The sequence below is a fragment of the Sminthopsis crassicaudata genome, chromosome 6, assembly GCF_048593235.1.
Source record: "Sminthopsis crassicaudata isolate SCR6 chromosome 6, ASM4859323v1, whole genome shotgun sequence".
Taxonomy (NCBI): Eukaryota; Metazoa; Chordata; class Mammalia; order Dasyuromorphia; family Dasyuridae; genus Sminthopsis; species Sminthopsis crassicaudata.
In genome coordinates this window covers 78384753-78410743 of record NC_133622.1, presented here as the reverse complement: position 1 = coordinate 78410743, position 25991 = coordinate 78384753, and the positions used below count along the sequence as shown (strand labels likewise).

The following is a 25991-nucleotide window of genomic DNA, read 5'->3' as shown; positions in this document are numbered from 1 at the left end:
CACTGAGAGGTTAGATTAGGTGACCTAGACCCTTTTTCAAGCTCTAAATCTCTGTTGCTGTGAGCTTTAGAACATGCAACATTTAGAGCATCCTAATTCTTACTTCCTGTGGCCTGTCATTCTACAGAGCTTTTTTCAAACTCTATGGGTTGTTTTTTATCAGTTAGAGGCAAAGTGAATGGATAGCTCCCTGCTCCTGGAGTCAGGAAGGCCCAAGTTCAAGTTTGGATTTAGACACTTACTAGTTGTGTGACCCTGAGCAAGTCACATAAACTGTTTACCTGAATTTCCACCCACTATAAAATGAAGGTAATTGTAGCGCCTCACAGAATTGTTGTGAGGCTCAGATAAGAATAATGTCTGGCACTTAATAAGTGCTATATAAATGCTTATTTCCCTATACTCCCCTTTACATTTGCCAAAAATCTGCATATTTTGCTGAAACAGATCAAATTCCTTTCTTTGTGCCTCAGTTTCCTCATCATTACAAAGTAAAAGTTGTACTGCATGTTCTCAAAATTCCATTTCTGGGCTCTACAATTCTGTGATCTAAATATATAATTGTGAATTCCACATGCCCCATGGGAGAAACGTACAAAAAATTGTGAAAAGAAGATATTTCAAAGGACTGTTTGTGGTTTAGTAGATGAGTTGTTGAGAAGACATTTTGAATAGCCCAAATAAGGAGTTATCTTCTTTAAGGATTAAATCTTACATAATAATGTTACATGGTCATAATTCCAGTATAATAAATTCCACTAGACATTCAGATCTTTTTGTAATAAAAGGATTTAATTGCACTGCTAGAAATACTTTGTATATTATACCTGGAGAATGAGGTAGAAGATGAAGTTGGAAGTTTAAGTGAAGAATCATAGGAATTGCAAATTAATGAAGAAAAAATGCTTTGAAGACAGTAAGAGAAAGGTGGGAATACTTTAATTTAGCATAACTGTTACTCCCTATCTGAGTTCTTTGATCTCTTTCTTTGTGGTATGGGAGATTTCTTGGAACTTCTGACTTTAGGGCTTGACGAGTTCTGTCTGTGGCTCTGCTTCTGACCTAGTCTTCCATTTTCAAAACTTTAGAGTTATCGCTAATTCTTCCCTCTTTCCCTTACTTGATAACATATGTCCATGTCTCAAGCTATTCCCTTTTCTATTTTTCTTTTAAAATTTTTTATTGATATTCTTTGATAAATCACCCATATTTCAGTTTCCCCTATTTTAAAAAATCAGCCTTTTTTCCCCCCCTACCTTCTATTTCCCTCACACTTGGAAAAAAAAAAATCCTTGTAACATATATTCATAATCAAGCAAAGCAAATTCCCATACTGACCATGTCTAAGAAGCAATGTCTCTTTCGGAACATTGAGAACCATCACTTCTCTTTTAGGAGATGGATCACTTATCGATTATTTTAAGCATCCACTGTGTGTTAAACACTATTAAGCTCTGGGGATGGAAAGAATAATAAAAGATAGTCTCTGTGGTTAGGGACCTTCCCAGTCTAATAGGGGAGACAACATGTAAACAACTATGTAGAAATAAGCTGTATGGAAGATAAAGTGGAAAAATCAGCAGAGGGGAAGCACTTGCATTAAGGAGGATCAGTAAAGGCGTTTTGTAGGAGGTGAGGTTTTAACCATGGTTGAAGGAAGCTAGGGAAAGAGATGAGATTGAGTGTTCCATGCGGGAGCAATAACTGGAGTTGGGAGCTTAAGTGTCTTACTTAAGGAACAGCAAGGAGTTTAATGTCACTAGATTGCAATAAATGTGGAGAGGAGTAAGAGAGAAGAATGTGGAAATGTGGGGAGGAGACGGATCACAAAAAGCTTTTATAAAAGTCAAATGGAGGGTTTTATATTTGATCCTAGAGAGTTTATTGAGTCATGGTGGATGGTTAAGGACAAGGAAGCTAATGTGTATTCTAGGAGATCACTTTGACACGATCACATGAGTGAGAACTGAACTGGAGGGGAGTAGGGTTGTGGCATTGAGATCAACTAGCAAGCGGATGTAGTGATACAAACATGGGGTGATGAGGGCCCATGTTAGTACGATTACAGTGTCAGAGGAGAGAAGGGGCTATATCTAAGAGATGTTAGAAAAGTTATTAATAGACCTTGGCAACATATAGAATTGGGAGAGGGAAGGAAAGGGAGGGAGAAAGAATGAAAATCAGAGAGATGGAGGAAGGGAAGGGAGGAGAGAGAGAGAGAGAGAGAGAGAGAGAGAGAGAGAGAGAGAGAGAGAGAGAGAGAGAGAGAGAGAGAGAGAGAGAGAGAGAGAGAGAGAGAGAGGGAGGAAGGGAGGGGAGAGAGAGACAAATTGAGAATGAATATTCTTTTAAGATAGCACCTAGGTGGGGTATTTGGGTGAATAGAGCAATGATGATGCCCTGGACAGTAGGGAAGGGAAGAATGAGTAAGAGTTTGGCAGCATTCTTCATTTTTAATTGCTTTGTGGTAAAATTGTTTCAATCATGTCTGACTCTTCTCATTTGGAGTTTCTTCACAAAGACCCTACAGTGGTTTGCCATTTCCTTCTCCAGCTCATTTTACAGATGAGAAAATTAAGGCAAACAGATTAATTTCACCAGGGTCATATAGATAGTAAGTATCTGAGGCTGGATTTGAACTCAGGAAGATTTTAAATCAGGAAGATTTTGAACTCCCTGACTCCAGGTCTGGTGCTTTATCCACCTAGCTATCCTGAACACTAACTTCTTTCTCCTCCCTCCCCTGTCCTGGGAATAATGATTTTTTTTTTTTAATATGGAAAGAAATATTCAGGAAAGCTAACCAAATATATCAGCCAAAGTAGGTATAGAATTTCATAGCCACAGTTACCTGTTTCTGCAAAGAAGGGAAAGAAATGTATTTTCTCAACTTCTTATGCCTTTTTCTATTTTCCCTAGGACCACGTGGTACCAGCAACTACAGGTACAATCTACTCATTATCACCTTCCTGAGCCACTGTAATAGCTTCCTTGTATGTCTTGCCACCTCTACATCTCCACTTCAATCTATCTGCCATACCACTGTAGAACAGTATTCCTTAAATAAAAACATGGTCATTTTACCTCAGCTCAAAAATCTTCATTGACTTCCTGCAGTTCGAATCCCTTTGCCTGGTAATCAAATTCTGAGTCTTCAGAAGGTAGCCATCCTCTCTTGAATTATCTCTTATTGTTTATTATTACAACCCCAACAAATTGAACTGTTATCTCTCTTTCACCTCTCCCATCCCCCAAGGAAAAGCAGACAGATCCCACAACACAAATGAGCTCTCCAATTCCCTTCTTTGGGGTCTTTGTTCACAGGGTTCCTGCTCCTAGAACATAGCCCTCTCCATGTTTGTCGAGTTCCATCCATCGCTTAAAATCCAAATCCTGTGTGATTTCCATAAAACCTTCCTTATTCACCCAATAGTTAAGAAAAATTAAAACTTAAAAATGATCTTCCCCCCCCCACACACACACACTCTTAAATGCACTAATCACCTTGTGTATCTTATTCTGTAGTTCCATGAAGACAGGCACTATTTCTTGCCTAAACTTCATTTTTTACTTCACTTAATACAACATTCCACACTATGATATATGCAGTATTTGTCAAATAAATGAATAAGAAAGGGTGGAGCTGAAGAGCAGATTCTGTTCAGTGAATTCAACAAAGGAATTGGGAAGATCATAGGATGATAAGGTCATAGATTTAGTGTTGTGAGTCTATTGTGAGTACTAGAGAAACCTATAATGCTTTAATATTTTGTAACTTGGTGTTACTTGAGTAGACATTCTAAAAAATTTTTTTAATATGCACAACCCTTTTTTTGTGTTCTTTCCCCCCCCATACTTTGAATATGGCATACTCCTGTGAGGAATCTTATTGAAAATGTGAATGCTTACAAGTGTAAACTTTCCCATTTAAAACCTGTACTGCCACATTTTCTTATGGTCTCTTGGAGCTCGATGCCATTGCTACAAAATGGGAAAGCAAATCTCCTGGTAGAGAGGTCTATTTCATAAGCTGAAAGAGTAAAGTATTGTTACTTCCTTTGCATTTCTAGTCTAGCATTGTTTTTGTTTACAAGAGGAACTTGCCAAAAGTGTCTCAACAGATTCTGAGAAGCTTGCTACACTTAAAGGAAGCAATGATGTAAGCACTTTTAAAGCTTGCCCATTTTGTCAACTTTTAAAAATTAAAGTAAATGTGATCATATTGACAAAAAAAAAGAAGAAATCTTGGGCATAAGAAGAAAAACACTTCTCAAGTTTTGAGGGGTTTTATTGTTGTTTTGTAATAAGATATAACCATCCATTTAAATTTCCTTTTACACTGACGACTTTCATGAAGTCAGTATGGAAGCTTTGAAAAATATTTCCCAGCAAATCCTCCTTTTTACTATGTGTGAGTTCTCATTTTTTTGAAAGTTCTCATTTTTTTGAAAGTTTCATGGTCACTGTTTTATGTGGATTTTGGAAGTATGCAAGTGTTACTAAGATGAAACCAAACACCATTGGGATGGGCATATATATATTTTTTAAAATTGGGTACCAGATAGCATTACAATATGTACATATGTAAATATATGTTTATTATTCATATGCACCTGATAGTTTCATTATAGGGTTTAGTTCAAGATCTGGATTCTTTTTACTTTCAGTTATATTGTAGTTTTAAGAAGTCAGTCTATGAAATAAATCGATCAATTTTTTAACATTTCAATTTATTACATATTTTTGACATTATTTCTTTTTAAATTTTGAATTCCAAATTCTCTCCCACCTCTTCTGTACCTACTGAGAAGGCAAAACAATATGATAGATAATTTTAAAAACAGAAAAACATTGTTTTACTTATTTTAAAATTCAATATTTGAATTTTAGTTATTCTTGGATTGTTCTTAAACACTTAACATAATTCTGTTAGAATTCTTTTGGTAAAGACAATGAAGAATTGCATTTTATTTGAAGGTCAGAATTATAAAATATAATTTTACATGAAGGCATAATAATAAATCCTGTAGCTATAAAAATATGATTTGAAAATTATTAAAAGAATTAGGATTTTTTAAATCCATCCAGATAACATACAGAAGAACACCTCAGAATTCCTATTCATGTTAGAGGAAAGTTGACTGAAGACTAAGGAGGAACTGTGAATGAAAATTTCCAAAGTAGGGATGTAGAAATAGGCATGTAGAAATAAGTGGAGCTTATTGCTTTCAGAATGAATTTCTCTTTGGGAAATAGTGGTTTTAAAATAAGGCATTTGATTTCTTTTTAAAATGGTATTGATTATGGCTTCTGTTTCTTTTGATCAATAAACAGCAATATTCCCCCTGAAGTGTTTTTCCAACCTTTAAAGAAGGTTTGTGTTCCTGTGATGTGGATAGTGAATATATAGAGAGTGATATACATCCCTAAGTTAGCCGATCTTGAAGTCCTGGACAGATTCCTCATTTTTTGGGGGGGAAGTGTCCCGAAGCCCTTTCATCAGAGTGACTCTGTGCCATCAGCACTCAGAAAAGCTTCCCAGCCCGGGAGGGTGGCGCCGGGTGCTGGCAGTGGGCAAGGCTGCGGCAGGCTGGGGGCTCCTGGGCTGAGAAAAGCACATCTGGACGACTCTTGTGTCCTGGTATTAAGGGTAGGATTTGGACTATCTTTAATCTCATTTGACTTGTTCATCTTCCTTTAAGGATCTCCATCAAGATGCGCTGAGTATTCTTTTCAGCCTTTAGTTGGGATTTGCATCAGTGCTCGTAAACCTGCTGGAAGGACAAAGGCCTCCTCTCCTTTGAAGTCCTTTCTCCTGCTTTTCAAAAGCACTCTAAAAGTCTGTCTCCCACCCGGGCTTTTTTTTTTTTTTCCTTATAAAAAGGAGGAGGGAGCTGAAGTGGTTTCCTTAAACTAGAAGCAAAATAAAATTTTCTCTCTGCTATATTGAAAGCCATGTCTTTTTTTTTTTCCAGCTGTATCACTTTAAAAGCTTTCTTAAAAGAGTTCTATTATGCTTTACAATCAGCTTTTAAGTAGACCTTACTGTCTCAGAAAAAGAGCTAAAGATTTGTGTCCCATTAAAAGTGGAAAATTTTTATCAAAAGAATCAACTTGACGTTTTTGAGAAGATTTGTGCTCCCCCCATCTCCCCTTTCTGTACTTATTTTAAAACATTGTCTCAGGGGGAGACAATGATTGTTTTAATTTCCTTTGAAGAAGAAAAAAATACGACTGGTATCATCTTATTTCAACAACATGAGTTTCTAAAAATAACTGTCAGTGATGAATAGAAATAATTGAGAATAGCAGAGTTGGGAAGGTGGATTCCTGCTATAATGTTACTTTGGGAATTTCACGCTGCAGTGTTATAATGCTATTAGACTTTGGAACTTCAACACACAAACTCATGGTTTGACTTCTTTGCCTTCTGGGGGTTATCATTTATGTTGTGCTGAACTTCAGGGTCATACTTAACAGTTTGGATTGTTAAGTTGGGGGTGGGCAGGAAATTTCTGGGGGTCATATGCACAATCTGCTTTTTTAAAGCCTTCTGATTATCTCCTTTGCCTTTTCACAATTTCATTTCAGTTCCAGTTTGGATCTAAAAGTGTCTGGTGAGGTTTCACAGTTTTGAGTCCTTGAAATATACAATAAAAGAAACTGAAATTTTAATGTTAGAAACACTTGTTATATCACAACTAATGAGTTGTACTAGCATAATTTTTATCCTGGTGCTTGATGATCAGGAAATATGAGTAAAGAACACTAGATTTGAAGGAAAAGAAATAAAAATCTACTTTATACCAAGCAAAGAGACTAAACCATTTCCTCTGAAAAACATTTTTTGCACCTGCTCCCAAAAGGGGGTATCATGTAGTGGCATGTTGGAAAAGAAGGCTAGGTGTGAAGGATTGGAATTTAGGATTAGAGTTTATTATAAGAAGTTATTTTGATGAACAGCAGCATAAGCAGTAAAGGTCAGTTCTGAAGAACTATCTTTCTCTTCACTCATACCACCTCTTGAAGTCTTATGCATGTTTACCAAGCGGTGATCACAAGTTTACTAAAACAATGCTTATGGTTTTTATCCAGATATATCTAACTATAAATGATAAACTATGAGAATTTCTTCAATCTTGCTTTATTGCAAGAAATAGTGTTACTTTGGAATTTTCTTGTTCACAAAATTATACTTAGCAAAAACAATCTCTTTTTTAAAGACAAATGTGAGGGAGAAGCTGGGTAGTGCGTGGCGAGGTGGCCGCAGTATCCAAAAAACCTAAATTCACATCCCACCTCTGCCAAACATTGGCTGTGATAGTGGTCAAATCATTTAACTTCTCAGGACTCTAGGCATCTCCCCAAGACTGTTGATTGCAAAGGACATGCTGATCTGCACAGGTAGAAAAGGTTTATTATTAGAAACTCTTCATACTGATGAAATCACAAGACTACTTTTTTTTTTTTTTTTTTAAATCAGAAACTAAAAATAATGTCTTGGAGTTCTACAGCAACAAGTATTATCGTAGAAAACTACAGATACTGAATTAACATGAGTATTTTAAAGAAATCATTCTTTTTGTTTCATTCATTGACATGTTTACATGAGGTGATAAAGCCAAGTATTTCCTTTTCATTCATTTCATCCACATGTACTGTTGTCTTTAACCCATAATTAGAATGTTTGCATTCACCATCAACTTTTCCTCATAAAATTTTGGCTTTCTACAAAGAAAATCTGGCATAAAAATCTTTTTCATCCAACTACCCCCATAAAATAGTGATTTATGAGAACAAGAAGAGATTATCACATCAAAAATATATCCCTTAGAATGCAATGATTTTTACTCTTGATAAAAGACTACCAACTGATAAAGCTTGACAGTAATTTCAGAAACAAAATTGGTTTTTTTTTTTTTGGAATGGAAAAAAACATGGGATAAATAGGAGGGAACTCATGCGGCAAGGAGTAAAGTATAAAGTAATTTTTACAAATAATGGAAGCATATTCATCTCTCTTTGGGGGGTAAGAGAACTTGAGTCTTGTATGTATAACTAACTGCACCAACTTCTCTTCTAATAGTTCCTTTTATTTTGTAGATTAACTCCTTTTTTTATTGTTTTATGGTTCAAAGACGCTCAGCTAAAGCTTTCTATGAAGTTTGAAAACTTGAATCAGATGAAAGTCAGCAAACTCCTTGCTTCTTCTCCCTTTCTTCTCCTGGGATGTTATCTTGGCTCTTGTTATCAAACACTAGGAGAGAAATAAAGTGGTTTGCAGAGTATTATTTAATGTAGAGAGCATTAAACTGGAGCCATGTTATATAGAACAAATAATTAGTAGAGTATTGAACTTCGTAGTGTGAGTTTGTCTTGGCTCTTACCCAAGAAGTATCAAAATCATTTGCAAGGCTACTTCAGTTTTTTAGCTCATACACTACTCTAGCATCACCCCTCTTCTACCTCTCACCAATGCATTACAGTCAGACTTTAGCATATAGCACTATGGAGCATTCTAGATATAACTGTAGATGGATACACCCTAGCTCCCTACCTTTAGAATTGAGATCAGTGTTCTTCCACCCTGAAGAAGGACAAAAATATATAAATTCTCTGCTGTGAAACTATTCTACTCCTTATAGTCCTAATAAGTTGGCCAAAGAAGATGGAAGTTCCCTCAGCCAAGTAAGACCTGTGTGATGTGTTTGAAACTAGTCCTGATTTGGAATTAGCTTAGGCAAGCCACTCTGCACCTTGGATCCAGTTTCATCAGATATGGAAATTTCAGAGGATTAAATTTGAGGACTTTTAAGTTCTTTTCTAACTCTAAATTTTTTTTTGTTTCTATGATTTTTGTCTTTGTATTTCCACAAATAGTCCTTCATGAATGTTTGTCAAATTGAATTTTAGTGAGTAAAGGAAGCAGAAAAAAGTACTTGGAAAGGAGAGAGGAGAAGTGAAAAAGGAAGAGCGCATTTTTAAAAGTTCACAAGATCATAAGAAATGACAAAGGGATGGTTTCAAAGAAACCTAGGGGGAAAAATAGAAAAAAGAAATCTAGGAAGATTGTATGAACTGATGCATAGTGAAGTGAGTAGAACCAAGAAAACAGTGTATACTATAACAGCAGCTTTGTGTAAAGGAATAATTCCGACTTAACTCTGATCATATAATAATCAGTCATGATTCTAGAGAACTGATGGACAAATTTTCTTTTTTTTTTTTTTTTTTTTTTTTTTTTTTTTTTTTGCTTGACTTTGTTACAAGTATTTTTCCCCTTCCTGGAGTGGAAACAGGATTAGGAGATAGGAAAAAAACAAAATGCTTTTAATTTTTAAAAATAAAATTTAAATTTTCAAAACTCAGTTCATAAAATCACATAATTTTACAGTTAACATGGACTCCACTGGCCATCTATTTCAATGCCCCCATTGCCACAGTGTAGCCAACAAGTAGTCATCTACTATCTGCTTGGCTTAAAATCTCTTAGGAAGGGGGTATTTCCTTTCCAGGGACCAAAAATCTCTGGGCAAATTTTTTATAGCAAATTTAAATTTGTCTCAAGGCTATAGCAACCCATTGCTCCTGATTCTCTCCTCTGAAGCCAAACAGTAGGAGTCTAACCTTAAACCCTTTCTACATCCTAACCCTTCAGAGCTTTTCTCTTTTTCCAATCCAAGTATTCCTTGTCCTTTAATCTCATTTGGCATGAATTTCAAGCCTTTTGCCATTTTAATTCCCCACCCACTCACCCTCCCAGCCTCTGTTTACCATTCATTGTCTTTTCTAAAATATGATGCTCAGAATTGAAAGCAGACCACATCTAGTTTGATAGGATTCAAGTAGATTTACGACTTGTGATGATAAACTGGTTTACTAAAGATAGCTCTCTGATGCTGGTTTGTGGAACAATTGGAAGGAAAAAAACTAAGCTAAATTAGTTCTGCAGTGTCAGGATCATAGCTTCAGAACTAAAAGGAAACCTAAGGGCCATCTAGTATCATCTCTACTTGACCAACCATCTTTTCCGCAAATCATTGTTCAGCCCCTTCCTGAAGGCCTCTATATTGGATTCCCTGACATGCTTCATTTGGGATGCCCCTGCTCCAAGTGATAGATTCTTCTTTTTTCAACCAGGTATATGGAGAAGGAACTTCAGAGTCTCTGATAGAGCAGCTTCAAACACTTTATTCTGATTTTTTTTATTCCTTATTCTGCCCTTGTTGATTACTATTAAGTTACCTTTGATGTGTAATATGGCATTTAAAATCAAGGAACCCAAGAATTTAGAATTTATCCTGTTGTATATTGACTCATTTGTGTGGAGCATGTTTTGCCTTTTACCCTGGAATATAAAGGTAGAAAGGACTACTCTCTTTTAACATGTCATTTTCTGAGCACAGAATATACACGATGATGGGAATCCTAGTTTTGGAGGAAACTCTCAAAATCTACTGTTGACTATCCATTTGTTGGGCTGTTGCCCAGATGAAATGACTTAACTGCCAAGCATCTTTTTGATGGTCCTTTGGTTTTATTTGCACAATGAACCCTTATAGTTTGGATTCCACCTCAGTGACAGATAACACATAAAAATTAGCTGGGGCAGATATGTATTTTTATTTTTTGTCCTGTAAAAAGATGTGCAAAAATTCTGCGATCTCCTTTCTCCTGCTACCTCACACCTTTTACTTCTCTACATTTTACCAGCCCACTGGGTTTCTAGAATATGGCTCAAAATAATTTAGAGCAAGACTTTATCTTGTTGGTAACTTATTTTCCTTTTGTTGCAGTAACCTGACTAATGGCATTGTACTCTCTGTAGAATGGAAAGTTTAAAAAAAAAAAAAAAGAAAGAAAGAAAGAAAGAAAAAAAAAAAGGCAGGGGAGGAAGCAAACCTAGAAGGAAGTACCATCCAGCAGTTTAGTTGAGGTTGAAAGTCAGCAGCAACTTCCTAGCTGTGTGACCCTGGGCAAGTCACTTAACCCCAGCCTCAGGGGGAAAAAAAAAGGAAAAGAAACAAAGTCAGCAGCAGCAGATTTCTTGCCCAGCCTGTACTGTTAGATAGAAAGGCTAGTGCTTACTCTGAAATATGTTGAGAAATAAGTAACAGAGAATTTTAGAACTCTGAATTTTAGAATCAGAGGCTTACGGTCATGTCACCTTATCTAGACACTTGTTTTTAATGCCTTTCAGAAAGTGCTTTTCATTTGAACTATGAATATTTTTAAAAAATGTTGTTCAGCGCCTATGTATTATGGCTAATACATAGTCTTATGACCAGTACATTTAAGCTTTCAACAATTATTTGTTGGTAATCCAGGAAAGAGTCCAGTGGCACAGATTGTTTGAGATTAAGTAAGATCTAGTTCATAAAATCATGTTTTTTAATATGGGTGAAAAATGAAATTGGGTATTTTGTTGTGTGCCTTTGAACTAGCATAATTTAATTTTGTTGAGATATTCATAGAAGAAGCAAATGCAAACAGCTGGAATTGAATTTTTAAAAATAATCATTTCTTCATAAAAGTCAATTTTAACAAAATTTAAAGAGTTCTACTGCTGTAAACTCAAAATAATATTCTGAAATTTAAATAAAAATGAATTTTTAATCAATTTGTTCTTTTCCCATTAAGGTGAAATGACCACTCCCCGAGTTATTCTGACCGGCCATGACTATGAGATCACTTGTGCTACTGTTTGTGCTGAACTTGGCTTAGTAATAAGTGGTTCTAAAGGTAAGTTTGCTCAGTGGTTATGAGCCCCAGTTCCTTTGCGGGTTTTAGTGATTTTGCCCATATGAATTTTTCCCATTTCTCTGAGGAGACACAAGGAGCAACACTTTTACTTCTATTGTATCCCTCTGGATTTCCTGGGTATGGTCTGTGGCAAATAACCTATGGCTTTGCCCAGGCCTGTGCTAGTAGCCATCTACCAAGACTAGCTTGGTAATAGGAATAGAAAGATAAGCTTGTGTTTATTTAAATACCTCAGTGCAATCACTCTCTTGATCCAAGGTTCAATGTTATTTCTTAAGTCAATAAAAAAAAACCTTAGAAACATAAATTTCACAACTTTCACTTTGTTACTTTTTCTACCAGAGAGTTAAGTTACCTATTACAAGAATTACAAGTCAGTTTTCTTTCTCTTCATCTGAGTTGCTGAAAAGGCTAGCCTTTGAAGTAATCAGCTTCACCATGTCCGCAGATGAAATAGTCTGGGCCAGCTGGGTTGTTTTCAGAATCTTTTATTAACCATTTAGGGGATCGTGAGTAAAATGAGCCTCTATTCATAACTATGAAGTGCTGTCCTTATTGGTGGGTAGAAGGAATATGGCTATCAGATATTTCCCCACCTTATTTCTAAGCGCTAATCATTTAATTCATTCCAAGGAAGCAAAAGTTCTTAGTCTATTTGGGAATGAAGTTAGATTGTATATCAAACTTAACAAATTAGTTATTTCTGATTAAGGAAATTAAAAATTTACAGGCTTTATTGTAGTGAAGGCAAAAGATAAGGACAATACCAATTTTCATGATACATGCTTTTTACTACCAAAACAAATGGGTAGGGGGAACAAAAATAATTGTTATTCTTATCAAAGCTGACTCAGTAAAATATCAGAATAACAAGCAAACATCTGTATCCACTTTTCTCTCTAGGGGCAAAAATTGTTTATTTTGCTATTGTCTATATATCATCAGGGTAGCTAGGTTGCACAGTGGATAGAGTGCTTCACTGAAATTCAAGATACTCTTAAAAGGAATCAGACACAAGAGTTTCACAAAATAATTTGGTTGTAAAGTGATCATAGTTTTTTGTTTTGTTTTAATATATAGTCTTCTAAAGCTGTACTATGAAACTTTAAATGTGAATTTCAAGATTCAAATGAGGCTTGGTTTAAATTTTGGCTGCATTCAAAAGAAAAATGTTACTTAATTTTGCTGAAGGATCACAGAAAATTGTTTTGAGTTTGCAAGAGTAGCAGAACTCGAATTTTATAAGGACTATCCTTTGCCATGCTGTTCACTTCTACTCTAAATGATTTTAATCACATTTTAAATAAATCTAAGCAGTCTCCTTTATTACCTGTCCTTTCTTTTGGAAAGAGATTATTAATATTCTGTTGGCAGGCTGCTGTGAGAGATCATTCATGCCTTTTATTTCCCTTCTTTCTTCAGAAGGACCATGTCTCATACATTCTATGAATGGAGACTTGTTAAGAACTCTGGAGGGCCCTGAAAACTGCTTGAGACCAAAACTCATCCAGGCTTCAAGAGAGGGTCACTGTGTCATATATTATGAAAATGGTGTTTTCTGTATATTCAGTGTGAATGGAAAACTTCAGGCCACCATGGAAACAGATGACAATATCAGGGTGAGTGCTTCAAGAATTTTTTCACTTGCCCCCAGGTGTTCTATACAAGGGCTTTTCAAATAAGCAAGGAGGGGCGAAGCTTGAAAGTTCTGGGATTATTCAAAAGTAAGAGTTAGGTAGTTGTGCTTTAGGTCTAGACTCCTAGAGATCCCGGTATGTGTGTCCGCTGTGTTAACTGCGTCAATCACAGGGAATTCTGTGTATCCAAGATCATTTCCTAAGAGTAGACATAGGGCTTCAGCACCTAGATTTACTTATGGAGTTGTGAATTGATTTTGGATTGTTCAGAGCCCCAGATTTCTGTAGGTAAAGTATCTTGATTATTTTTCCAAATTAGCAAAAAGTGGTGAAAAGTCATTTGTCTACTGAAACAGGCTTTTAAAAGTGAACAAAAGAGAGGAAAGATTTAAAGCTTCCATATTATGGGAAATAACAGGTATAACTTGATTTTGGAAATTTGCTTTATCAAAAAAAAAAAAAAAGAGAGAGAGAGAGAGAGAGAATAAAGATTTAATTTAAAATTTTAAATTTAAAAGCATTTATTAAGCACCTGTGCATCAGGAACTGCCCTCAGTTGTAGAGGACTTAAATTCATCTGGGAAAAACAAAGAAATGTACATTAAAAAATATGTAAAATGACTAAAATGTTAAATACCAATAACCGAAGCAGGGCAGGAAATTCAAGAAAGGAGATGATGAATAAGCTGAATCTTGAAGGGAACAAGGAATTGCAGGATATGGGCTGGGCAAAGGCGGTGGAATCTGATGATCAGACCAGGATGGCTCATGGAATAAGCGAGAGCCAGGTGAAATCAGTGAAAAACTACATGGGAGCCAGTCTGTGGAGAGTTTTCAATGTCTCAGCAGAGTCGCTGCATAGCAGCACAAGAGATCTCAAATCTGTCCCCCCTCCTCTTCACTTAACTAACACTGAAGTTCACATCTCACACTTGGATTCAGAAAGTAGTCTCAGAGTTTATAGTCTTTATGATTTAAAATCTCTTCCATTATCTAATCCATCAATCTAAATATCTTTCCTCTCTTTTGTGACTGTCTCTACTTGGTTCTACCACTTTTCTTCTCTCTTCTGAACTGTCTGCAGTCTGGCTTCTGACTTTGTCTAATATGGCCTTTTCCCATTCCTCAAACTTTTTGACCTCTCTGTAGCATCTGTCATTGCTGGTCACCTTTTCCTGTTTGGGTTGTGACACACTGCTCCGTCCTGGTTCTTCGTGTCACACTTGCTGATTATATCCCTCAATAGTCTCTTTTTGGTCCTTTGGCTTTTTTTTTCTACATTCTGTCACTTGGAATTCATCAGTTCACTTGGTTTGATTTATCTTCTCTATACAAACAATTCTGGTCTCTCCATATACTCAGCTAGGTCTGAGCTACAATTCCACATTGCCAGTTGCCTTTTGGATACCTTGAACTGAATGTCCCACAGTCAACTCAATTTCCACATATCCAAAACGGAATTCATTATGTTCTCCCCAAACCCTGTCTTCCCAGTGATTAAGGGTGCTACCAGTGACCCAGGCTTGTCCTCTGTCAGATTAACTCCATTTCCAAAACTCATTTCTTTCCTCACAGCATGTCCTGTAGCCGTCTTCTGCCCACTCACACCGTCACGACAGGGACAGAGTCCGGGGCCTCCAGGCCTCTCGCCCTGCCCACCGCAGTCGCTTTTCCTTCGGCATCCCTGTATCGCCTGCTCAACTGCAAAGGGCATTTTTCTGGCCATGTCTCCTACTCACTTAACTCCACAAAGGCCTTCCTGTCTTTAGGAGCAGATAGAAGGTTCTCTTTGGCATTTACAGCTTCCCATTGTCTTAGGGTCTTTCCCCCCAGTTCCCACATGCTATGATCCAGTCACACTGGATAGCTTGCGCCTTCACACATGACACTGCCATCTCCTTGTGTTTCCACCGCTGTCCCCTGTCCCGGGAATGCTGCGCTCCTTAGTGTCCCTGCCCTGCCTTCCATATTCTGCATAGATCTTATAGGGACGTATTTGTACTTGCCAGTTCAGATTTTGAGGACTTTACCTTTTGTTGTATTCTCAGTGCCTGGCATCGTGCCTGGATGGAACCACCTCCAGAAAGGTCCTTTATAAGGATGGTGTTCTTAGGAGGTGCAGTATTGTTCTTCCAGATGAAGCATGAGCTCTTAGGAACAGGAACTGTTTCCATTCTGGCCCATACATAGGAGGCACTTGGTAAAGGCTCATTGCATGAGATTTTGTTTTGGTCAGATATGTTTTTCTTGAAAATCATTTTAGCAGTAGAGCACAGAATGGGATGGAAGAAGGAAAAGAAACCAATTAGGGGAAGATTAGAATAGTCTAGATGAGATGAGATGAGGGCATCTGTATGGGTGATGGCCAATGTGAGTGGAGAAAAGGGGCTGGATGACAGGATGGAGACATGAAGTAAAAAAAATAAGAGAAAACTCTGAGTTATCAAAGCACTAGAGGGATGGTAGAGATCCCAGAAATGGTTGAAATTTGAGAGGAAGATGATGAGTTCTGGTTTGTTCATACTAAGTATAAGTGGCTAGTCTAGGACAACCAGTGAAGTGTCTCACAGGTACCAATGATGATGAATGAATGAGAGAGGTGAGGGTCGTGCAAATAATTTTGGGAATCATTTGTATAGCTATGTTGATTGATACTATTTGGAGCTGAAGAGAGCACTCTCCCTCGTCCAGAATACATCCCCCAGATGTCATGTACATGTAAATGTGTAAATATGTGATGTGAAAGAATCCACAACAGTATTTTAAGACACTTGTTTTTTCAAGGTTCTTCCTTATTCTCAAATTGCCTTATAGGTGAGATCCCACAATGCTGTTCTGTACATGTCTCATCACATCCCATCTTTGGCATTTACAGCTTCCCATTGTCTTAGGGTCTTTCCCTAGTACATTGTTAGAGTTTATTGCAGAACCAGTATTATCAGTTGTGTGACAATATAATCTTTGCCCTCTAACAGAGACAAAAGATTGGTTTCTGAAACTTTGCAGAGTAAGTTTTAGCATTTTCACTCTGTGGTAGTTGCTATTCCTGAAGTTAGAAATGTTCTTTATCAAAGAAAATATTATCAGCTTTGGAATGCAAATGCATTAGGACCTAATGATGTGCTCAACACACACACAAAAAAAGGATTATAGGATTATAGATTTCAAGATGGCTGGGACCTACTGGCTAGCTGACCCAAACCTCTCCTCTTACACATGATGAAACTGAAGTACAAAGAGGTACGTCACCTGCCCAGAGGCCTTAGTCAGAGGCTACATTTAAAATCCAGGCTTCTGACTGCATGCCTAAGGAGAATGTTGTTTCTAGGAATAAGGAGGTGACTGTATTCTGCCCTAGTCAGAACATATCTGCAGTGTTATGTTTAATTCAGGAGCCAGCAGAGAAACGACATTGAGAAACCGGAGAGTAAATGAGATGCTGAAGGATCTTAAACACATGCCATATGAAGATCAGTTGAAAAAACTGGGGTTTTTTAAGCATTGGAGAAAACTGTGGGGACACAATAGCTGTCTTTGAGTACCTGAAGAACTGTCACATGCAAGAGGGAATAGCAGTATCACCTGACATATGTAGCATTTCAGATTTGTCACCCATTTTATCTGCATTATCTCATTTTATTTTCAGCAATCTGGAAGGGGAATCCCTATTTTACAGATGAGGAAACAGAGGCATGACTTGCCAAATCACCATATCTAGTAAACATCTGAGACAAAATGAAATTCATGTCTTCCTGAGTCTGATGCTCTATGCACTTTGCTACTTAATCCCAAGTTTCTGGTGGGCCCTGAGTGCAAGTTAGTTAAAGAAGCAACAATTAGGCTTGATGTCAGGAAAAAAACTTGGCCAATTAAAGCTGTCCAAAAGTAGAATGGGCAGCATTGGAAATTCCCCTTCATAGGATATCTGGATTTCTTTAAGCACAGGCTGAGTGATCATTGGTCAGCAGTGGTATAGATGGTATGGGGGGGGGGGCAGGAAATGTATAGGAGTTGAGAATTACTAAGGAAGGGTCTTTCCAACTCAAAAATTCTATAATCCATTCACAGGATTCAGACGCTTAGGTCTACTGTGGCATTTGGGAGGGAAAGGTAATAATAAATTTGAGAAGGAAAGAAAGTAGGGACTCAGAGAAGTGAGAAAATGGTCTCAGGGGTAGAGGCAGAATTATTGCTTCTCCTTTCTCTTCTCCATTTTATTCAGTGGTTCTCTTCCTCTTACTAACTCTCTCTGCTCCAGAGGCCCAGTTTACCAGATACTCTCTTCTCTATTATTTTTTTCTACCCTTCTATAATACTTCATTTAAACCAAGTACACATCAGAGGGTTTTCCTTCCTTTACAATCATAATGTCGATAATCTGTCACTTTCAGTTCCGATTATGTTGTCAGCTGGGTTAATAAATCTGAAAAAATCTCTCAAAATCCCTTGCTGACTGAAACAATTTCTGGAGCGTTTCAGTTGGTACCACCAGCCCAAGGAAGGTGCCACTGGCAATACAGCGGTTCGCTCGGCACCTACCTTTCTCTCCTCCTCTCGTTTCCTCCCCGCAGCCTGTATTTCCCCTTCTCGGGCATTTCCCATTGGATTGTAAGCTTAAACAATTCATGGCTTTTTTTCGAAAGCTTCTGCACTTTATCATACTAACCTGCAAGTGGCAACTGTGTGATTAAAGTCACAGTGCTTAAAATGAGCTTTACCTGCCCTGGAGACTGACACTTTCACTGTTCACTGCCTGGGGGAAATTAGGGAAGGAAGGAAATGAACCACTATGTTTGTATGCAGTGCCCTGAGTCCCTGAGCAAAGTTCTCAGACCCCTTCCCATGTATGGACACTGAATGGGGACCAAGGAAGCAAATTAGTCATGAGCTGGGAACTCGATTCCTTTCTCAGAGAGTGGGGCTTGCAAACATACCCTGGGGAAGCTGGGCTAATCAGTGCTTCCCACCTGTTTTTATTTTAAATGTTGTATTGCTCCATGTCACTTTGGTTAATAGCATATCACAGTACATCAACTGTGCAATGTTTAGATGTCTTAATGAATAACTTAAATTTAAGGAGGCAGCCTGTACAGATCAGGAAAGTTGTTTTATCCAAAACAGAGGCTATCCACTATTTCACTCACAGGAACTCGTTTATTTTTCTTTCCTGAGACCATGTTTTGAAACGTGGAAGTCCCCAGCAGACTGCCATAGCCATCATGGTGACAGCTCACCATTAGAAGCAGCAGTGCCTTCTTGAGAACCAGACTAGTTATTATATTTGTCCAAAGTGCCCGGCTTTTCTCTGGGCAAAACTATACTGGGAACCACTTAAAATTCTGAATTAACCACATTCGGTAAGGTGCGAGTATAGTGTCAGTTGCTTATTTGGGGTAGAATCCTTGACCCTTACGCTGCTGCATCTTAGTCTCTCACACTTTGAAGTAACTAAGCAGAGGTGTTCAGCCATCAAAGAAACTGTGATGGGTTTTTTAAAAAAGAAAACGAAAACACCGTAACAAGTATTTTCCCCCTCCTTTGCAAGCAAAATAACTAACACAAATAATATGGAGAAACTGAATGTCTTGAAAACCCTTTTATTTGACCAGTATCACTAAGATGCTTAGATATCAGATCAAAGGGTTAAAGATTAATGGTTTTAATTTACCTTTTAATATGGCATTTCTCTAATAAAAAGCCCCAAGTATAAAACTCAAGTGAACCACAACCGGAAGGTTAATGGATTTTCATCAGCAGAATTTTATAAGTGTAGCAAATAATTATTTGTCATGGTCCTCATTGCATTTTCCAAAGAGCCTCAGGAGATTGTCATTTGCAAGATGAAAGAAAAGGATAATTTATTTCTAATGAAAAAAACTCTAATATTTGCATTTTGTTTAAGAGATGTGGTTATCGGATATGCTGTTTCTAGCAGTCCTTCACCTATTATTTGTAGTAGAATTTTTAACAAAATGCTTCAATATTAAAAAAAACAAAAACCTATCAGTTCCTTATAGTATTAAATTTGGTTTTTTCAAAGGGCAGATTGTAAGATGCTGTTTTCTTTCTTCTAACTAGAGTAGACCTCATAGTCTCAGACACTGTATGCCCTAAAGGGGCGGGGGGGGGCGGGTTTTTCATCTTTGCAGAAATGCTGTGTTTAACTGGAGCCTCAAATTAACAGCTCTCCATCAGGAGTGCAGTTTCTCATCCCTCCTCAGGGTGTGCAAATACCACCAAATCTGGGATGCCTTTTTTGCTGGCCTGTCAGCATTAGAAAGGATGGCTTTGAAGGGAGTAGGAAGAAGGGGAGGGGGAGAACGCGGTATTATTATATGATCTGTTATTTTACACGGCCACCCAACGCAGATAAGAAGCAGGCCCAGGTTGGGGGCAGCTTTCAGAGCTCTGGCATCAACTTAGGCCTTTGAACTTTTCCAGGCAGGAATAAGAATAAAGCACCACTCTAAGAGAACTCTGGGATTTCAGCTTAGAGTTTTTTTCAGATGAGGAAACTTCAAGATCCTGCTATGAGGTCAGTTTCAATCCCTCAACTGGGCAGATAAGTCTGGGAGAAGTCAGCTCATAAGCCTGGTTGAAAAGATACATTAAAATTAGCATCCTTCTCCAGTCAGAGCTAAGAAAATAGCTCTTTTTTTCCTTTAATTTCTCTTCTTTTGTGCCAATCTTTGATAAAGAACATCCTTAACGCCTTCTCCTTGCCTTTGATATTCTTTCTCAAGAAATTATTATTGTTTTCATTTCAGTCAGATTTCGTGTACTGAAAGTGGTAAAAGACAAAAAACTCAAAATCCCCATCCTTTTCTGTCAGTTATTACTTTTGTAAACTTAGGTCACTTTTTAGGTGACCTTTTTTTAGGTCACTTAGTTTCTTCACTTGTAAAAGTTGGGAGTAGACCAGACGATCTCCAAAGGTCACCCAGCCCACAATATGGACTCTCTCTGCCCCACTTCCTTGTCAGCCCCTTTCCGGGGAGCTCCCCTCTCTCTCCAGTTGGCCCTTGTGGCCTTTTGTGCAGGGCTCATCTTGGGTGGGCTCTCTTCTTTCTATGGACTCTTTGTTAACCTATCCTGCCCTAAGTATCTCTAAGCACATGACTCATCTGTATATCCAGCTCTAATCATCTCCCCCTCCCCTCCCCCATCTTGAATATGTCCAAAATGACTTCCCTCCCCCTTTTTAGCTAGACTCTTTTATTTTGGCACCTCTGTCCCATCCATTCCACGCTCCTCTCGCCATTCATAAGGCTGTTTGTTCTTAGTTCAGACCCTCATCACCTCTTGTCTGGATTGTTACAGTAGCTTTCCTATTGGTCTTCATATTCTTTCCCAAAATCTTCAGGGCTTCCCTGCTGCCTCGAGGATAAAACTCTTACTATTCCCTTGACTGGCATTTAAAGCTAATCAGGATCTGATTGCCCATTATATCACAGTCAAGTAGAAACTGCATTTTAGCCAATTCGTGAGCTCATCATTCCATGCTCCAGCACACCTCTTACCTGAGATGCTCGTCCTCTCTCCTCCTCTCCCCCTGGCTTCCTTCAAGGGTTAGCTCCGACACCCCCTTTCCTGATCCTTTACCAGCAGCCCTACACTGACAGGACGCTCCCTCCCAAGACTGTCTTATATGTTGTCGGTACGGGCAGCCTAAGGAAGGTGGCGTTGGCAGCACCCATACTGTCCGCGGGCTTTTCTTGGCAGCTAGTGGAGTGGTTTGTCATCTCCTGCTCCAGTGGATCAAGACGTGCCCAGGACCACTCGGCTAGTCAGTGTCAGGCCCTCGTGACTTCAGGCCTTTATCAGTCCTGAGCCAAGCAGACAGCCCTCTTGTCTGGTTTTCTTGTTTACTTACTGTCTGTAAAATCCAGGAAAGCATAAGCTCCTTGAGGAACATCCTTACTGTTTAATCTGTCTTTGCGTCTCAGAACCTATTGATCCCACTTGAGATCTTGGTTCCAAAAGAGAATGTCAAGCACCATTCTTAGGGAAAAAAGCACATTTCGAACACTGAATCCCCGCTTCCCCGTTTCCGATTTTAAAATAAGAGGCGTGAAAGCTCTAGAACACAAATTTTCTTATGAATTGTTGACTTTTGCAAAAGCTTTTTAAAACCTCATCACCAATCTACTAGGCTGCACCCCAATCTTGAGGAAATTAAAAGTGGAGGAAGTAAAGTGATTGGCTTTCTGCCTCTTTATTTTTTTTTCTTCTACCTCTTTTAATTTCCTCAGTTGAAAAGAAAAAAGTCAGACTAGATGGTTTCTAAGGAATCTTCAAATCTAGTATTATACATTCTCTGGCAGACTAGATTTTATAGATGTTAATCCTATAAAGTGACTAACTAGGTGGCTCAGCCGATAGAGCATCAGACTGGGAGTGAGGAAGACCTGAGTTTAAATCTGGCTGTGGACATTACTTGTTCTATAACCCTGGGTTGACCTCTGCTGTCTCAGTTTTCTTACCTGTAAAATGGGGAAAACAACAAAGATCTTGGAAATGTTGTGAGGATCAAATATTATTTATAAAGTGCTTAGCCCTCTAATAATGCCCAGAATATAGATATATAGAGATATATAGAATATAGATAATATCAATATATTATTGATTTGAAGATAAGGCTGGAGTAAAATTTAATATATTTATATTCACCACACTGATATCGTCATGTATCCTCAGGCAATGCAGCTGAGCCGAGATGGCCAGTATCTGCTCACAGGAGGAGACAACGGGGTCGTCATGGTATGGCAGGTGTGCGACCTCAAACAACTTTTTGCTTACCCGGGGTGTGATGCTGGCATTCGGTCCATGGCTCTATCTTATGATCAAAGGTAAAAAAAACTTACATAGTAATAAGCATTCCTGTTAGACTAATTCTCAGGAGCCAAATTGTTACTGTCCAATTTTGTGCCATGTCGGGCCAGTATCTGGTGTCCAAAGACCCACACACAAAGTGGAGCGAGCTTTCTTCCTTGGCCGGGTCCCAGCTCCAGTGGGAGGCTGAGCCCTTTGGAAGGAGGCGGCGGCAGCCATAAAACAGATCGCCTTGCTGTGAACCGGCCTTTCGGGGGCTTCAGTTTATTTCATTAGCTTTTGTACCATCAACTCAGTGGCGTCAGGGCCCCATGGAGGACTTGTGATGGCTCCTCCTCTGACCTGTCAAACCAAACCTGACCTTGTGTCCAAAGAAAAGCGGAGAGCTGGGGCGAGGGGGGCTTTTTTAGACTTAGGCCAGACTCCTCCATTCTGCTGCCCTTTGCCATTCCTTCCTAGCTGGAGGGCAAAGGAACACTGCTCTTCCCCAGCTCTGAGCAAATCATTGCCATGAGGTTCTCAGGCGGCCTTTCCCTTACTACTGCTCCTGTGACCGGGGGCCAAATGGTGACAAGTGCCAGGAAACAGAGCAAGAAAGCACTGGCGGATTCAGAGCCTAACTCCGCGTTTGTACTTTCCCCAGGTGCATCATGACCGGCATGGCGTCCGGGAGCATCGTGCTTTTCTACAATGACTTTAACCGATGGCATCACGAATACCAAACACGATACTGAAGATGCAAATCAGACTGAGCTAGCACCGGGGACGAGACGTCAGACCCGGAAAGCAACGTCCTGCCAGAGCGTCGTTCTCTTCTAAATAGCTATCCTACCTGAATGTAACTTAAATTTGCTCAAACGGCAAACTATTTTTTAAACTTAATTGCTATTTTTGTAGACTTTGCTTGACTTTTCGGGGGGGAAGGGCAGAGAAGCAGAAAACTGGCTGCTGGGTTGTCTAGTTACAAAATCTATATTTTTAGTCATAATTAGAAGTCTATTTTCACCCATTATAGAAAGAAAACAATAAAGTGAGTTAAGCCACTATTATAGGCTATATTATGAAGAAATGCATTTCCCCATTTAAAGCTTTATCGGTAATCTTGAAAAATATGATTTTAACAATGGGGAAATGGGTCATAATGCTGGGGTATGGGGATTTTAATCTGTGCTACCTGTACTAGAGACTTTGTGTCTTATTATTATCCAAATGATTGTTTTTCTCGAGCACTGAAGTTTCTGGAATTTAAATAGTGATGTTTAAATTATGGTAATTGTAATTTAAAATTTGATGATGAATCATTTCCATTGATACTCAAGCATGTTTCTAGGTCTAGACAATTAGGTTTTGGGGGGTGGCTTTTAAAAGCTGTTGTTCTGCCACGTGGTCAAGAGCAAGAAGTCGAACTCTGACTTAAGGTTGTCCCTCAGATGTGTAGCAGGCGTGGCGGCCTCCTTCTCATTTTTACCTGAAATCTCTTAGAGCACACCAACCGGGGAGGACGGACGTGTCCGAGCAATCTCTTCCACTTTGGAATTCAGCGCAGGTACCAAAGCACACTTCTGCTGTTCTTGACTGTGAAAGCACCGAGGCCGACCAGGGTCCAAGCCTCTTCCTCCTCCCTGTGCAGAAGCTCCAGGTTTGCAAGCTGCTTTTCTATCCCCTCTTACCCACCTTTTAGAACAGAAGCCTCTCCCTAATTGTAGAGCACAGAGTGATCCGCTCCCGTGCTGCACTTGGCAACACACTTTTTACTTCCTATTTGCATCCAGTTCAACTATGTCATTAAATTTTCTCTACATCCCCTTAGGAAATGAACCGTGATTTATACTAAGGAATAATAAGTTATTTTGGTGTTGCATAATTGATTCTACTTTTCTACCAGATTGCTGTGCAGAATTCTGTGAACATATTTGTGAAAAGGACTGTATTGTTTTGTAAGTCTGTATTGCATAAATAACTTCTTTGTATGTGGTGATCTTTGAGTGGAAACTGACATTCCATATCTATTTCTCTTACTGCCTACTGAAGTAGGGCTCGTTTTTTCTAAACATCAATTATTCTCTAAAGCAAAGATTTGGAATGAGAAAACAATCTGAGTGAAGAATTGAATAAAATAGAATTTATAATTGAAATATTGGAAAGGATGTCTTTACTACTCTACTACTACTCTGTGGCCACTTTGAAAACCTTTAAGTAATTACCTTTTAAAGGGGCTTTGCACATAGTAAGTGCTTCATAAGTATTTGTTTAATGGAACTAAGGGAACTCTGCAGCCAAACCCTGACATTTTCTTCAGTAGAACAAATATCTCCAGGACACAGATTTCCCTAAATGAATCCTATAATACCTGATTTTATTTGCGGATGACTAATCTTAAGAAGCTCATTCCCAAATAAAACATTTGCATCCTTGTTTTCCAACACTATTTGTGTCTTTATAAAATTCCTTACAGAATTAACTCAAGCAATCTAATTGCCACTAACTAGAAAATTATTTCAGCTCACCACATCATGATTATGACATTTAAAGAGCCAGCAGAAGCAAAAGAGCTTTATATGCTAAAAACCTTTTTTTTTTTTTTTTTTTTTTTAAATGTACCTTAAGGCATAGTTAGTAAAACAGAGTAGCCTTAATAATCAAGGCCATCTTGGTTTCTTTATTCTTTTTTCACATCTGAGTCCACAGTTATAAAAGCTAATACACAAGTAAAATTGCACTTCAAAGAAATAGCAGGACTAATATCACTGCAAACTATTACTGAGAACCATGTTTTAGAAAGGAGTGGGAAACGTCCAGCCCCTGGGCCATATAAGGGCCGGAAAATCATTTGGCAACCACAGGCGATGGTGAGCTGAAAGCTAGGAACAACAACCTGCTACTGCTTGAGTTTTTAAGTTGGATTTTGTTTGGCCTGCGAATGACGTTATCAACATCCAAATGGCCCTGGACAGAAAAAAAGGTTCCCTAACCCTGGGTTAGAAGAATTTGCCATTTGCTTCTTTCATACAACTTGAGCCCATTCTTTATGTCAAAAAATTCATTCATTCACCCATTCATTGTAAGCAAGAATTTACACATTTTAAAAACTGGGTAAAGACACTACTATGATTAAAGATGAAAGAGGCTGTTGCCTGAAAGACCAAGTCAGCAGGGTCAGCAATCCAAGGGCTTGATGGTAAGGAATGGATGGCATCAAGAAATGTAAGATTTTTTTTTTCCTTTTTAATCATGTTTATCTTCATTTAAGTGTCACTACCCCAAAGTTCTGCTGTTGTAAGAGCAGCTAGTTCTGCAGGGAGAACCCATGAAGTTTTAAAGAGTAAATATCAAAGGAAACTTGGCAGACATTTACACAAAGACTGGTATGAATATAATTCCATGATGGTCCATGCAGGAAAAAGAAATTTTGCTCCCCATTGAGGACAACAGGAATGCTAACTTAGGGGTTATTTATTAAAAATACTAGTAATTTATAGCTCGTGTGTAGGATGCAATTCAACTTTAGGACACAATAAATAAGCAAGAGATGATGTTTCCATCTTGGAAGCTCAGTGTCCATGTGATCACACACCGTGCACATTATGACCCCAAATTACACCCATTCACCTGAGTAATGTTTAAAATGCCACATGCAGTACTAGGCTGAATTTGAACTCTGTCTCCCGCTCTGTGCCCCTCCCAGAAAACTTTTCAACTTTGGGTTTATCTAGTAAAAAAAGAATACTAGTAAATATTAATGGAAGATAGGATGAATCA

The 25991-nt window shown here is 38.4% G+C and overlaps 2 protein-coding genes across 5 annotated transcripts in view; one reads left to right on the top strand and one right to left on the bottom strand.

Annotated features, from left to right (window-relative positions):
- The window catches only part of LRBA (LPS responsive beige-like anchor protein), a 742057-nt gene extending 717690 nt beyond the window's left edge, over window positions 1–24367 (top strand). For all 4 annotated transcript variants that reach the window (XM_074272516.1, XM_074272513.1, XM_074272515.1 and 1 more), the window contains exons 54-57: window positions 11641–11742; window positions 13186–13382; window positions 22098–22249; window positions 22876–24367. In XM_074272516.1, the coding sequence (XP_074128617.1) occupies window positions 11641–11742; window positions 13186–13382; window positions 22098–22249; window positions 22876–22966 (542 nt within the window). In that variant the 3' untranslated portion in view covers window positions 22967–24367. The remainder of the gene's footprint in view (window positions 1–11640; window positions 11743–13185; window positions 13383–22097; window positions 22250–22875) is intronic.
- The window catches only part of DCLK2 (doublecortin like kinase 2), a 212045-nt gene continuing 193983 nt past the window's right edge, over window positions 7930–25991 (bottom strand). Inside the window, exon 17 of the mRNA XM_074272520.1 lies at window positions 7930–8257. Within this exon, the coding sequence (XP_074128621.1) occupies window positions 8147–8257 (111 nt within the window). The 3' untranslated portion in view covers window positions 7930–8146. The remainder of the gene's footprint in view (window positions 8258–25991) is intronic.